Raw genomic sequence first — 14,082 nt, 5'->3', positions numbered from 1 at the left:
ACTCGCTCAAACGTACAAAATGCTACTTTTTAGTGTACAAAAGTAAGCACATAAGAGATACAAGCTTATTTTACAACACCACCATGCACATTCATACAGTAAACAAGCCAGTATTTTACCTGTGACAAACCAGCTGTGATAAGCCAGTCCATACATGAACTGCTGGAACAATGACCTGAAGACAAGAGGTGGAAATGTGAATAAAAACAGCTCATTTACCAGTTAAAAATGCGTAGTTTTTGCAGCCACTGTATTAGTTGCAGGGGTGTTATGACCACGTCTTTGTTACTTGTTGACGCGACTGCCGGGTGGATGCAGTTTAGCTGTAAAACCGCAGTAACAAACGTGTAGCTGTTACTTTTTAATGACGTGAGGTCCTGCCTGCAAGCTGTGAGTTTGAGACCCGTGCAATAAAAGTGTCCAGTGAGTGTGTAATAACTGTTAGGTACGTTCCTCACCATGCAGCTGCTGAAGTCCACCAAGCCAAGTTGACAAAATCTGCAACTGTGGGCTGCAAAAGCAAGGATGAGATGTAAAAGACATAGAATGAGCGTATTCTATGTACAGTTATCGCTGACGTGTATGTTGCTACCACAAAGACTCCTCGTGGTGCAGCTCCGGCCTCGCTGTTGGGCATGCGCTCACACACGGACTGGTAGTCAAAGGACTGTTTGCGGTTGTAGAAGGAATTGTTGTAGAGCGCAAACATCAAGTTGGGGTCCACGTCGCTGAAGAACATGCCCACCTGCGGACAACACACACAGTCGCGTCAGGAGGGGGAGGTCGGTCTGAGAAGCGGCCGTGATGGGCGTCCACTTCACCTTGTTCCAGTCGTCCTTCTGGTTGGACATGATCAGGAAGCCGCCGTCGTCTATTAAATAACACAGCAGATCCTGCAAGCAAACACGCAGAGATGTAGGAGGTTCACAGAGGAAAGGTGACGTTTAATGTGAAGATGAGGAACACTCACATCACTGTTGGCTTCACAGTCCATCTCACAGCCTCTGTTGGGTCCACACTGTCACACACACACACACACACACACACACACACACACACACGCAGGCTCTTTAATCATAACAGTAATAACATACACATCTGTTCCAAGATTATGAAAAAATGAGCACAGACTGACTAGACACTTCTGTGGGTACACGTGGGTACACCTGCACAGTCTGATGACATGAGGTGTGGCAACGTGGCGCTTTACCAAAAGTAACTGCATCGTACTGTTCCTAACATTTTGGTTACACCTTTTAGCTGCATGAGAGGCTCAAACAGCTGGAAACACTCATTTGTACCTAATGAAGTGTCTCGTGAGTGTGGATTGTAGTGATGTACGATACCACTGATGTCGTTTCCGACGCCACACTGAGTAAAGTTCAGGCTGGTATCGGTAAATTGTAAAAAGTAGTGTAATTTCATATCATAGCATCAAGAATACAAGACATTTAATTGGTTTATTAAGTAAAGAAAAAAGATGAACTTAGTAATTTAACTAAATGAGTAATTTTCTCATAATGTAATTAATTAATAGATTTAAAACCCTGAAGTATCTTGAGGTAGCGGGTGATTACAATAGAGTACAGCCAAGCCAAAAACAATCTCTGCGCTGTGCTTGCGTTTATTTTACGCATTGATATGTCAGCATCGAAGCAGCTCCAGTATATTCTGTACTGTACATACACTATGCTGTTTTTGCCATTTATGTACATGCATTTCAAGAAAATGCATTTCAAAATGGGACTGATACACGAATGATCATCACAACATAGTAACTGTACTGCGACCACGGTGGAAACTCACACAGTTGGACATTGAAAAGGCTGGTGTACAACAAGGAATTTAAAAACAGATCAAATGCGTCATAATTAATTATTTATTTGTAACACCCAGCGTGTATTTTGCATTACTTTTGTAACTATAACGGTGACTATGTTACTTAGATATAAACGACATAGAGTATATGTCAAATCTACAGTAGTTTGCATGCATTTCTGTTCATCAAAACCAAATGTTCATATTTGTACCTCTTGTCAAAGAACTACAGAAAGTAAACTTGGATGTACTTTAGAGTAGTCAGTGTACAGCTTAAATAGCAGTATAGCTGTAGTATGCAGTGAAAATGACACAAGCATTGTTGTCTAAACATGTGGCAACCTCACAGTGAAGTGTGTGAATATGTAGCATGAGCACATGCAGCTCATGTACGCGTGCGTGTACTTATGTCGTTACCGTGTGTGTGTGTTCTTATGTCATTACCATGTGTGTGTACTTACTGTATGTCGTTACCGTGTGTGTGTGTGTTCTTATGTCGTTACCATGTGTGTGTACTTATGTCGTTACCGTGTGTGTGTGTTCTTATGTCGTTACTGTGTGTGTGTGTGTGTTCTTATGTCGTTACCTTGTGTGTGTGTTTTTATGTCGTTACTGTGTGTGTGTTCTTATGTCGTTCCCGTGTGTGTGTTCTTATGTCGTTACCGTATGTGTGTGTACTTATGTCGTTACTGTGTGTGTGTTCTTATGTGGTTACCATGTGTGTGTACTTATGCCGTTACCATGTGTGTGTACTTATGTCGTTACCGTGTGTGTGTTCTTATGTCGTTACCATGTGTGTTCTTATGTCGTTACCGTGTGTGTGTGTACTTATGTCGTTACCGTGTGTGTGTGTTCTTATGTTACCGTGTGTGTGTTTTTATGTCGTTACTGTGTGTGTGTTCTTATGTCGTTCCCGTGTGTGTGTTCTTATGTCGTTACCGTATGTGTGTGTACTTATGTCGTTACTGTGTGTGTGTTCTTATGTGGTTACCATGTGTGTGTACTTATGCCGTTACCATGTGTGTGTACTTATGTCGTTACCGTGTGTGTGTTCTTATGTCGTTACCATGTGTGTTCTTATGTCGTTACCGTGTGTGTGTGTACTTATGTCGTTACCGTGTGTGTGTGTTCTTATGTTACCGTGTGTGTGTTCTTATGCCGTTACCATGTGTGTGTACTTATGTCGTTACCGTGTGTGTGTTCTTATGTCGTTACCATGTGTGTGTTCTTATGTCGTTACCATGTGTGTGTACTTATGTCGTTACCGTGTGTGTGTTCTTATGCCGTTACCGTGTGTGTGTTCTTATGTCGTTACCGTGTGTGTGTGTGTTCTTATGTCGTTACCATGTGTGTGTTCTTATGTCGTTACCGTGTGTGTGTTCTTATATCGTTACCGTGTGTGTGTGTGTTCTTATGTCGTTACCATGTGTGTGTTCTTATGTCGTTACCGTGTGTGTGTGTGTGTGTGTACTTAGGTCGTTACCGTGTGTGTGTGTGTGTTCTTATGTCGTTACCGTTTGTGTGTGTGTGTGTTCTTATGTCGTTACCGTTTGTGTGTGTTCTTATGTCGTTACTGTGTGGGTGTGTGTGTACTTAGGTCGTTACCGTGTGTGTGTGTGTGTGTGTGTTCTTATGTCGTTACCGTTTGTGTGTGTTCTTATGTCGTTACCATGTGGGTGTGTGTGTTCTTATGTTGTTACCTTGTGGGTGTGTGTGTTCTTATGTCGTTACCGTGTGGGTGTGTGTGTTCTTATGTCGTTACCGTGTGGGTGTGTGTGTTCTTATGTTGTTACCATGTGGGTGTGTGTGTTCTTATGTCGTTACCGAGTGGGTGTGTGTGTTCTTATGTTGTTACCATGTGGGTGTGTGTGTTCTTATGTCGTTACCGTGTGGGTGTGTGTGTTCTTATGTCGTTACCGTGTGTGTGTGTGTTCTTATGTCGTTACCGTGTGGGTGTGTGTGTTCTTATGTTGTTACCTTGTGGGTGTGTGTGTTCTTATGTTGTTACCATGTGGGTGTGTGTGTTCTTATGTCGTTACCGTGTGGGTGTGTGTGTTCTTATGTCGTTACCGTGTGTGTGTGTGTGTTCTTATATCGTTACCGTGTGTGTGTGTGTGTTCTTATGTTGTTACCGTGTGTGTGTGTGTGTTCTTATGTCGTTACCGTGTGGGTGTGTGTTCTTATGTTGTTACCGTGTGTGAGCCTTGACGGTTGTCAGTGTGGTTACTGGCAAGAATCTTAAACTTGTCCACCCAGGCTTCAAGGTCCAGTTTCACTCCAACGACTGACATAAAAGAACGTTGCACATGAACAAGCAGACCTCAAATTATGAATGAATGAATGATGTTTGCAAAAAGGGACAAGAACCTGCTGGTTTGATGGTCTTCCCTCCCACTGTGATGTCCACCGCCGTGCTGACGAGGATGCCGATGGTGTCGTTCTCTGGGTTGAGAAGCTCGTCTCGGGCTGCAGGAACCAAGCGATGAAGGAGCGTGCCAACACAGTGGAGGGAGCATCACTCACCTGTGCGATAAGGCGCTCTGAAGATGTAGCCCTTGTTGTCCAGACTGCGGCGGTAAAAGCTGGCGTTAAACGGCTCGGGGTCTTCCTCCCAGCTTTCTGCCGCCCTGACATTTTAAGAGCGCGCACAGAAAGAGCTGTAAATCTTTCAGCTACAAGGCCACTACCGCCTTATCCAAGAGATTAGGAGCCACTTCTGCATGACGTTAAAAGTGAGTATTAAAAACGATAAGGACTCTTACTTGTTGGGGAACACTCTGGTAACTCCTCCATCAGTTGCAGCAAACACGGCCAGAAAGCCATATCTGAACAACAACACACACGTGACGCCATCACCATTACATGCCTTCACCACCTTAAAGGAAAACTGCACTTTTTTGGGGAATTTTGCCCTTCATCCACAATCAAACAACATGTATTTCTGTGCGTTCTAAAGACATAAAAACAGCTAAAAAGAGGCAGGTAATTAATGCACCTATGAAGACCACTATTAAAACACCTCCAGCAAGGTTTTGTCGCCTGTGCGTTCTTGTGTGTGTGACGAAGATGCTCGCATCTACTTCTGCGATGGCGCCATCTTGTTTCCGTATGTGTTCCACAGTCGCTGTTAATGAACTACAGTGCTGATGGGGGTGTCATACAACGTCATGTCAACAAATCCAAACTATCCCTTTCACACACAGTCTTCAATTTTGGTAGAGACCAGAGTTCCGAAGCTCAAGCCTGAACGCATCCTTACTCACGTGTTCAAGTCTTTGTTCTTCCACACTTTGTCCACCAGCTGCCTGATGATGCCCGTGTCCAGGATCAGGTTGTGAAGCAACAAATTGTCACCTAAACAGGGCAAGGAACACGCAGGTCAATACGCAGAAAACATGAATATAAGCTGCTCATTGTTAGAAATGACCCTGGCGGGCTTTGTTGAATTACTTTTAGGCAACAACGGAGTCCGACTGCACAGGTTATCATGGGGTTCCAGGCTTTTAGCGCATTGATTTATTAGCCGGATGAATTCTGTCTTTTTTTTTTTTTTACCAAACATGTTCACACATGAGTGAAACAGAGAATATGCATAGTGGATTCGTTCAAGGACTTGTAGGAAATGACTATTTTGGGGAAAGTAATAAATGTGCATGTTGTAGTAATCCATGTCAGCAGTTGAAAAATATTTATGTACCATCATTGGCTCCGCTAACTTGATTGCCATGCCAACATTCTGCTCATATTTGCTGGTAATTGGCTGCTGTCATAACATTATTTTGAGAGCAAATCTCTGGTTAATATATTTGTATATACAGTATTCTATGTATAAATAGCAGGGGTGTCAGAAGATCTTGTGAGGTTAAAACGTGATAAGGTTTCTCCTTCAGGGAAAAAATGTCTCGTGGGCACCAGGCCTGGGACGATCATAAAAAATGATGAATCGCACAATAACTGAAAATGAACTGGATGATGTTGCCGGCCTCGATATATCGCCGTGTGCGTGCGTGTCGGTTTTCCTCGTCTCTTGCCTCCAAACAGGCAGGAAGAGAGTTCACTCTGCGCATTGGTTTCAGCGTTTGTTCCACAGAACAACAGCATGAACGGAGTGAGCCCTTTTGTCAGTCATTCAGTCTCTTTGTCTCGGTGGGTGGAGGCGGGGCTGCTTGCATACACACAGAAGAGTGTAACGTAGTGGAAATTAAATTATGAATTGCAATATGTTGTCATATTAAAAAACCCCCCAATGTTTTCATGGTACTTTTTTAAAAAGTAATGTTAAAATCTCAACTCGTCTCATCTCATGAACTCAGTGTCTTGTGACACCCCTAATCAATAGTGGCTCTAAAAAACTACGGTGCATCCTGCATGACACTACAAGGCGCCCACATACCACCATTGGTACCCTGACCACATTGGCAGGCAATTTAATGGATCATTTCAGTATGTGCACAAGCACTGCACTCAAGTCTGAACTGTAATGCTAACAAAACGACAGGTGTCCAGGCTGGTCCACCAACATTTAAAACACTGAAGATGATGATGTGGGTTGCCATGGTGATGACAGCCAATAATTTAGTGCAGTTATTTTAAGAGCACAACTTGTACGGATCGTGGCTATAAAGTCAGATAAGAGGTGGAGTCAACACTGACATTGTTTGGAGTCGGGGGTCACTTTCTCCATGAGCGCTATGAAGTTGAGCAGGAATTCCGTGTTGTTGTTGGACAATTCCAGTTCGTTGCAGTATTCCCTGAAGAGCAAAAACCAAACATGACTGAAGACGATGCAGAAAGACGCCTGACAGCGGTTCATGTACGCACCGCGTTGATGGGTGGCATAGAAGACAGTCATGCTCAGGGGTGTAACGCTACGCCATCATCACGGTTCGGTACGTACCTGGGTTTTACCATCAGATTCGGTGCATTGTGGGAACAACATGCAGAACATCAACCTGCTTAGCGTTTGTGTAAGCAGCTTTAATGATTTTTTAATGAAACATAAACTGTCAGGTAATTCTATGAAAATGCAAGGATGCAGAAGAGTGTGAATGATTATTTTATTTTTCCTAAAGCTCCTGACTGACTTAAGTGCGGCATTAAAAGTTCCGGCTTGTAGCTCCGTTCCCAATCTCTACGGAATAATGCCAACATCCCGCTTACGTCTCATCTGCTTGTATTTTCCCATTTACTAGAGATGCGTGTTATCTTTTTTTCTGCTTCTCAAGGCCGATATGGTACCGCTAACTTTTTTTTTCCTACTTTTTATATTCAGATTTAACTGGAATTTGTGCACACCTGGAGGTAAGGAGGACTCACACAAATTAGGATTTGACCAACTGCACGTGTTGATTTATCCTAATCAAATATCATGACATTATTACTGCTACCACATCACTACTATAGAGCAGGAGGAGCCGCCTGGCGTGGCCCAGCAAGGTGCACTGTATTCGGGCACACGCTCTGAGCAGCCGGTGTGACGCCACAGAGGTCTCTGGCAAACCTTGTGCACTTTTCAAACGCAGCGCCGCCGGCGCTTCATGTGGCTGATTTTTTTTTGTGTGCTCTAAGTTTTTTTTTGTTTTACCCTCATCACGGAGAATTTGGACGTCCTTCCTCTTAAAGTGAATGTTTGTTTACAAGTGAGCTCAGGGGAAATTACAACAGGCTGTCTCACCTCATTGGAGTGTTTTCTTTCTCCAATTATCGGTTACCTGAGCTATTTTTAATGTTATCGAATTTATTGGTGTGACACCATAATTGCCTGATATCGGCCCATGCACCCCTACGATTTACGTATTTCACCGGAAAAGCCAAGTGTTCCCAAACAGGAGAGGGTTTTCAAGCTCTGGCTTCTTCTTGGCACTATTTCCATTCAAAGGCTGGGCTGCGCTGTATTTACCATAAAGACGTCTTGTTGCGCACTTAATGTGTACTGTGGGGGCACTCGGTACGCCTCCATATCGTACCAAATATTCCTAAAGGTAAACTCAGATGATGCAGACATGTACCGTTACACCCCCTAATGCATGTACGGTGTATGGTGTACACAGTAAACATGCAGCAGCAGCATGCACACAACCACTCCTCATTTATTACAGTGAAGATGATCTTGCGACCAAAACGTTGACACATCAGTGTGAAAGCAAATGGCACAATGCAACACACAACGTAAGATATCGTGGAGGCGGCGAGACGTAAAAAAAGCACTGATGAGCAACGACGATGAGAGTTGGGACACCAAAGCGTTCCACACAAGGCTACCTGGGAGCAATGAATACATGTCCTTCAGACTCAAAACTGTTTGGCAGCAGTGACTCAAAATCTGCAACAGAAAGGGGGAAGATTATCCGGGAAGAGAAGAAGGTGGTCCGGGGGGGAAGGGGAATTGTGGCAGCTGTTCTTCACATGTGCGAGGGTGGTGGGGGGGACACAAACAGGAGTGTACCATAGCAGCATTGAGGAATCATGGCGACACTAGCGTTTGCCAATATGGTGCCTCCAATGGAACCTGACCTGGATGGATGCCATTTGCTTTTCTTCATTCATTGAGGGTTCAATGGGGCATGTTTGGGACGTCTGAGAAGTGGCTTCGTGTCGTGGCAGCGACTTCTCAGACGCATACAGGGACAGCGAGCGCTTTAAGGTCAGGCAGGCATCAACATGGCCAACTTTTGCAAAGGGAGGTGGGTCCTGATGGAGGTCACCCCTCAGACTGGCAGGCGGAGGGCTGAGAGACTCATAACGGCAGGAGATGCATTGCATTGTGAAGGGCATTTGAAGGGCAACATGACTACATCAATCCACACCTGCGCCATCTTGACAAGTCAAACACACGACGTCACACCGTATGATGCGTTATTTACAGCTAAAATAGGGTGCCCAGGTAGTTTGCGCCCACAATGCCGTGCACATCCGGGGTCGGGGGTTCACAGGAAGTGTTGGGGCCGTGCCCCTGGCGGTCTGAGGGGTGAGTGAGGGTGGGGGGGATACGTGACAAGAGGGAGACAAGCTGATGTAGACAAGGATTAGAGAGGGACGACACAGGAAGTCAGCTGCACCAAGCTGACACCTGATCACATGGGGGATGGGGGGGGCTGTGTTGGTGCGTGAGTGTGTGTGTGTGTGTGTGTGTTGGGGGGGGCTGCAACACCTAGTTAGTTACTTAACAGAATGATGCAAAAATGATCTTTTATTGCATTTAGGTAGCAATCAAGGAACATATTGTCATTTTCCCCTGTGAAGGTCCACTGGAAATTTGTAATATTATTAGAGCCCTCTAGACATATAATAGCACCCCTATAGTCACCTTTACACTCCTATTACTCAATATAGTAGATATAATTCGAGACAATAAGCCACAATAAGACATTAATATGACTCGTGATGGTGTGTTTCAATAACTGTCTTCTGGACGTGTGGACAGGAAGTGACGTCGGGGATTCAGGGTTGAGTTTTAGCTGGAGTACGGCCGGAACCCTGTGTTATTATCATGATTATGATGATGATTATTATTGTAATGATATTGTAGTAGATCATTTAAACCTGCAATAACTGTTGTTGACAGCAATCCAGTGTGGTGTGGCCAGTGTAGACTACAGTCCATCAACGTCCTTTAATCCCTGAAACTGTATTTGTATTTTAGTTCATTTAGTCATTTTTATGCTTGGAAATATTTAATTCAGGCCAAGAATATGCAAAATTTGCTTAATTGATTTTCTCATTGACTGCCAGCCATGTTCAGAGCAGAGAGCTCCATACTGCCAGAGTTTTGGGGCATTTTTGCTGAACTTTAGGACTACTGAGTTTTAGGACTACATAAACATCGAAACAATCTAAAGAAAGACTCTCTTCTTTCATCAGAAAAAAAAAGTTTGTTTCAAGCCTTTTTGGGTCTTTAGAAATTGGCGGTAGAACATCGGGAACTTTCAGCAAAAACACCTGATTTTGACCAAAAAACAAAGAATACCAGCTTTTTCTGCTGAGAAGCAAATTCAAGCAGAGTGACGGGGGGGTCTGCTGGATGTGGGGATGAATCCCTGCTGCTGACCCATCCAGACGGCAGCCACTCGTCAGAAGAATCAGAGTTGGGTTCTGAGTCACCTGATTGAACTGCTTCCGGTGTCGCGCCACACGGCTCAGCGATGCTAACAACTAGCTTGTTGCGTCGGCTGCCATTGTCAACTGCACCCATGTTGTCTCTATCTTTCGCGATGGCGTCACTACTATAAGGGCAGATCCACCGCCAGACAAGCTCTGTGACAGTGACACTCGATTTCTGCATGTGCTTCGCCATTTTCCTCTTTCAACCCACAATCTGTCTTCTTCATAGACAATCCGTCGCTGCCGGTTGGAGGAAAAGAGAACTGTTGCTGTTGCCCCCTACTGGGACAGAAATACATTGCCGAAATTCACACACAAGATGAATAAGACTTTGATCTGTAGCTCCCGCGAAAAAAAGCAAACGCCGTCAATTAATGTCTTTGGCAGTGAAAGTGTTAATATGCTTTAAATTTTTTTTTTTAAACTAATAGGCCGTACTAGGCCCGCGATTGGCTGCCGACCAGTCCAGAGTGTACACCCCACCTCTCGCCCGAAGTTAGCCGGGATAGGCTCCAGCACACCCCTGTGGCCCTAATGTTGATAGGCAGAATAGAAAATGAATGAATGAATGAATGAATGAATGGCCACTCTCAACCACGAAACAGCAGTCATTAATTAATTTTTGAAAATCAATGATGGTGAAGGCGCGATGTTCGAACCACCAATGGCGGAGGACGACAGTACTTCCTGCTTGTCTGTTGGTAAGCATTACTGCACCGGCTGTGACTCGAGCCTTCCTGCACCACACATGGCTGGCTTTAGCAACATTGGACAACACTGGACGTCCATCATTAAAGCAATTACGCACTTTTTTATGGAATTTTGCCCATCATCCACAATCCTTATGTCATACATAAACACATGTCTTTCTCTTTTCAAAGGCATTCTAAAGATATAAAAGCAGCTAAAAAGAGGCAGCTAATGAACACTTGTAGAACTTCCGTCCCGGGCACATTGATTTCACATAGCCTGAGGCGTTGTAAGCACGGAGCTGATGCGCTGTGGGCGAGTGTGTGGTGCATCTAGTCGCTAGCAGCTAGTAGCTAGCCGGTGTGGTGTGGCGAGGTGTCACTACGCAGGTAACGTAGTTCTTGGGCGTAACAACGTTAATAACAATGTAGCTGTAGCTTGGTTATTATGCAGGTCACATTATATGCACATCGAGCGTTGTTGGCACTTTTAATAGGTGTGTGGAATAGGTGTGTACCATAACGTGCATTCTCAGCTGCCTCTTTTTATCCGTTTTTATATCTTTAGCACGCACAAAAAAGAGAAAGACGTGTGTTCATGTCTCACATACGGATTGTGGTTCCTTTGAAGTGGAACCACAGATGCTGGTTGCCTAACAAATCTTATCTAGATATCATTTATTATTTTGTTTTTAGTTTATTTGGCCAGATGATGAATAGAGAGAATGAAGGTATGGCTGGAATATAGACTGTATTGTGTTTAATCTATCAAGTTATATAAAACACATTGAGTAAAAGCACAAAACCTAAATGGAAAGTGGCCTGTTAAGTTGAGAATCATTTGGAAAGTGCTGTTTTGTTTCTTAAAGTTAAATGCAGTCGTGCAGAAGTAGTGCAGCACATGACAATCAGACAAAGTAGCAAAGCCTTCCAATGACTGTAACTATCAACAACATATCTCATTTAACTGAAAGTAGACGATGTTTGTGCAGATGAAAAACTGACGTAGCTCTAGTATTAACAATTGGATTCTACACGGAATAGAATTAGATGAGACACCGTGAGGGAGGCGAGAGGGGAGAAACAGTGACTCAAGAGAAGGATGCTTTGGGTCTGGGTGTGAAAGACAGACTGAGCCATTAGAAGAGAGGACAAAATTAGTAAGACAAAAGACAAATTTGAGCAGAGAAGATGAAAATGTGTCTTCCTGTTTAGTGCTTTACTGACAATCAGGGGGAGCCTTTATTGCAGCAGGAGGTTGAGAAGTAGGAGAGGAAGGAAGGGTCCTGGAGGCAAAGACGGGCAGGAAGAGAGGCAAGCAGGCAAGGGTAGCAGGGGGGAGTCGGAAGGGTGGGGGTGGGGGGGTCAGCAGGAGGTCAAAGGTGGGAGGAGGCAGCGGCAGGAAGGAGGAAGTCAAGGGAGGGAATGTGGACCAACATGGAGTATACTTGCCCTTGATGTATGACACTGTGTGGATCCATCAGAGAAGGAGCAAGAAAAGAAACAGGGGGTCGGGTGGGAAGGGGTTTTGGGGGGGTCACAGACAATATTTTATTCAATTATTGCTTGAATAAAAATATTGTGTTCTTGAAAATAAAAACACTTGAATTGAAACAGGACGAGAGAGGAAAAGAAATGAAGAGCAAACGTCTTATTTGCAAAAAATAACAACAGGAAGTAAGAATGAGAAAGACAACAACGTGTTCCCACACTGATGAGCCCTTGAGACCCGGGCCTTGTGGGACTTTATGTGCTGAATGATTCCAAAGCTCACAGACAAATAAAAAGGACAAATCAAATCAGAGTAGCGTCATAAGGAGTGAAAAGCATGCAAGTTTTCACAGCTTTCCCCAAAGGAGAACACACACATCCACACACACACACACACACACACGCGCACACACACACACACACACACACACACACACACGCTTTCAGAATCATTTCTTGGTGAAGAAGAGGCGAGAGCATTTGGCAAAGAAAGACATAAAAAAATAATAGTACAAAAGTCACCATTATTTTCACCTGCGTCACACAGCTTTCACCTTTCTGTCTCTTCTGATCATTTTTTTCTTCAGCCAAAGCGAAGAAAAAACTTTTTTTTTTTTTTCACAGCACAGCATGGACACAGGAGGGACAAGGAGGAAGGAGGAGAAGGAGGTTGGATCCTGCCTACCAGAGAGCATCAAGAGGAAGAGGGAGGAGGGAGGAGGGAGGGGGAGATAAAGATTCACTCCCTACAACGTTGATGTTGGGAGACCCGGGAGTGAAACGTCCAGCTTGAGCGAGAGAGAGAGAGAGAGAGGGTAGGAAGGTGGCGTGGTGGTGTGAGGGTACTTACACCGCACCTGGAGGATCTGGTCACTAAGGTTGGCCTTGATGTGGTTCTCACTATACGTGGGCAGCACCAACCCCAGACTAAAACAGTCAGGCAGATGCAGAACATTAGGAACACTTGGCTACAATTACAGGTGGTCCTTGGGTTACCAACCAGTTCCGTTCTGAGACTGGGATGTGCAGCAGAATTTTTATTTTTTAGAAAAAATGGTTAAAAGGGTTAATCCCATAATATAATGAGTACTTGCTATGTACACAGCATGTATACTGTATACTGTATGTACTGAATATTGGCCAATGTAGTTTTAAAAGACTAATTGTTTCAAGTGGGAAAACGTTAATACAGTAAAATACTTCAACAGACATTTTTTGCAGTTCTGTAGAAATGAGTGAGGACATCTTGGGGGCTTAACAGTATACTCAATAATAACTAACAGCAGAACAGCTATGGCTTGTTCAATAGTACATTTTAGTCTCATTTGCAAAGCTGTAGCCCAGAGAAAATATCATTACAGTGGAACAGCAAATGTTTGCAAATGAATAAACTTTCCAATTAAAAAATGCTTGGGGTGCTCCTGTGGATTTTCGAGAATGTCGTGATAGGTTGTGATACAGGAGGATTAAAGCCTCATTTGCATGAAGTGGAAGACTTTCATGAAGTCATTTTTTGCCATTGTCCCGAGCCTCTCGAGGGGACCACAATAACAGATTTATTCTTGACTACTCGTGGCATCCTTCCATTGTGCTAACAAAGCAGACTGGTTCAAGTTACCTTGAATAATACCTTCATGTGACCGAGGTTTGACCTCTCACCTACCTGTAGTCTGTGCCCTCCACAGGCGTCCACGTGTACGTCCGCACGGCCTCGTCGATGTACCTCTGTTGACATAGAACGCAACACAACGCATGCACTGTGACCTTCTCTGCACATCCCATGTCAATTACGGAGCGGTTCTGTGGGGAGGAGCTGCTTTGGAACATGATTGCGTCTCCTATATTGATGACTTGCCTCATCAACCGACTTAATGAGCGTCTTGATTTTCCTCTGCCCCGATTTGCCATCAATCATTTGTCTTCGGATCTGAGGAGCAAACGGAGAGACACAATGAAAGACATGTTGCAGTTCAAGAGGACATGA

At 44.2% G+C, this 14,082-nt stretch overlaps 1 protein-coding gene across 5 annotated transcripts in view; it reads right to left on the bottom strand.

Moving 5' to 3' along the window:
* cacna2d2a (calcium channel, voltage-dependent, alpha 2/delta subunit 2a) overlaps positions 1–14,082 on the bottom strand; it is a 211,760-nt gene that overhangs the window by 7,648 nt on the left and 190,030 nt on the right. For 4 of the 5 annotated variants that reach the window (XM_054783714.1, XM_054783711.1, XM_054783713.1 and 1 more), the window contains 16 exons: positions 13,954–14,025; positions 13,762–13,823; positions 12,949–13,025; positions 12,060–12,074; positions 8,080–8,140; positions 6,472–6,569; positions 5,082–5,172; positions 4,581–4,643; positions 4,342–4,445; positions 4,186–4,284; positions 4,011–4,102; positions 971–1,018; positions 822–893; positions 593–745; positions 459–511; positions 120–175 (listed from right to left, as the gene is read on the bottom strand). In XM_054783714.1, coding sequence (XP_054639689.1) covers positions 120–175; positions 459–511; positions 593–745; positions 822–893; positions 971–1,018; positions 4,011–4,102; positions 4,186–4,284; positions 4,342–4,445; positions 4,581–4,643; positions 5,082–5,172; positions 6,472–6,569; positions 8,080–8,140; positions 12,060–12,074; positions 12,949–13,025; positions 13,762–13,823; positions 13,954–14,025 — 1,216 coding nt within the window. The remainder of the gene's footprint in view (positions 1–119; positions 176–458; positions 512–592; positions 746–821; positions 894–970; positions 1,019–4,010; positions 4,103–4,185; positions 4,285–4,341; positions 4,446–4,580; positions 4,644–5,081; positions 5,173–6,471; positions 6,570–8,079; positions 8,141–12,059; positions 12,075–12,948; positions 13,026–13,761; positions 13,824–13,953; positions 14,026–14,082) is intronic. The other variant, XM_054783712.1, reaches the window with a different exon arrangement.

Source organism: Dunckerocampus dactyliophorus, chromosome 8 (assembly GCF_027744805.1).
Source record: "Dunckerocampus dactyliophorus isolate RoL2022-P2 chromosome 8, RoL_Ddac_1.1, whole genome shotgun sequence".
NCBI lineage: Eukaryota > Metazoa > Chordata > Actinopteri > Syngnathiformes > Syngnathidae > Dunckerocampus > Dunckerocampus dactyliophorus.
The sequence above is the reverse complement of the archived record's forward strand: the minus strand, read 5'-3'. Positions and strand labels throughout refer to the sequence as shown.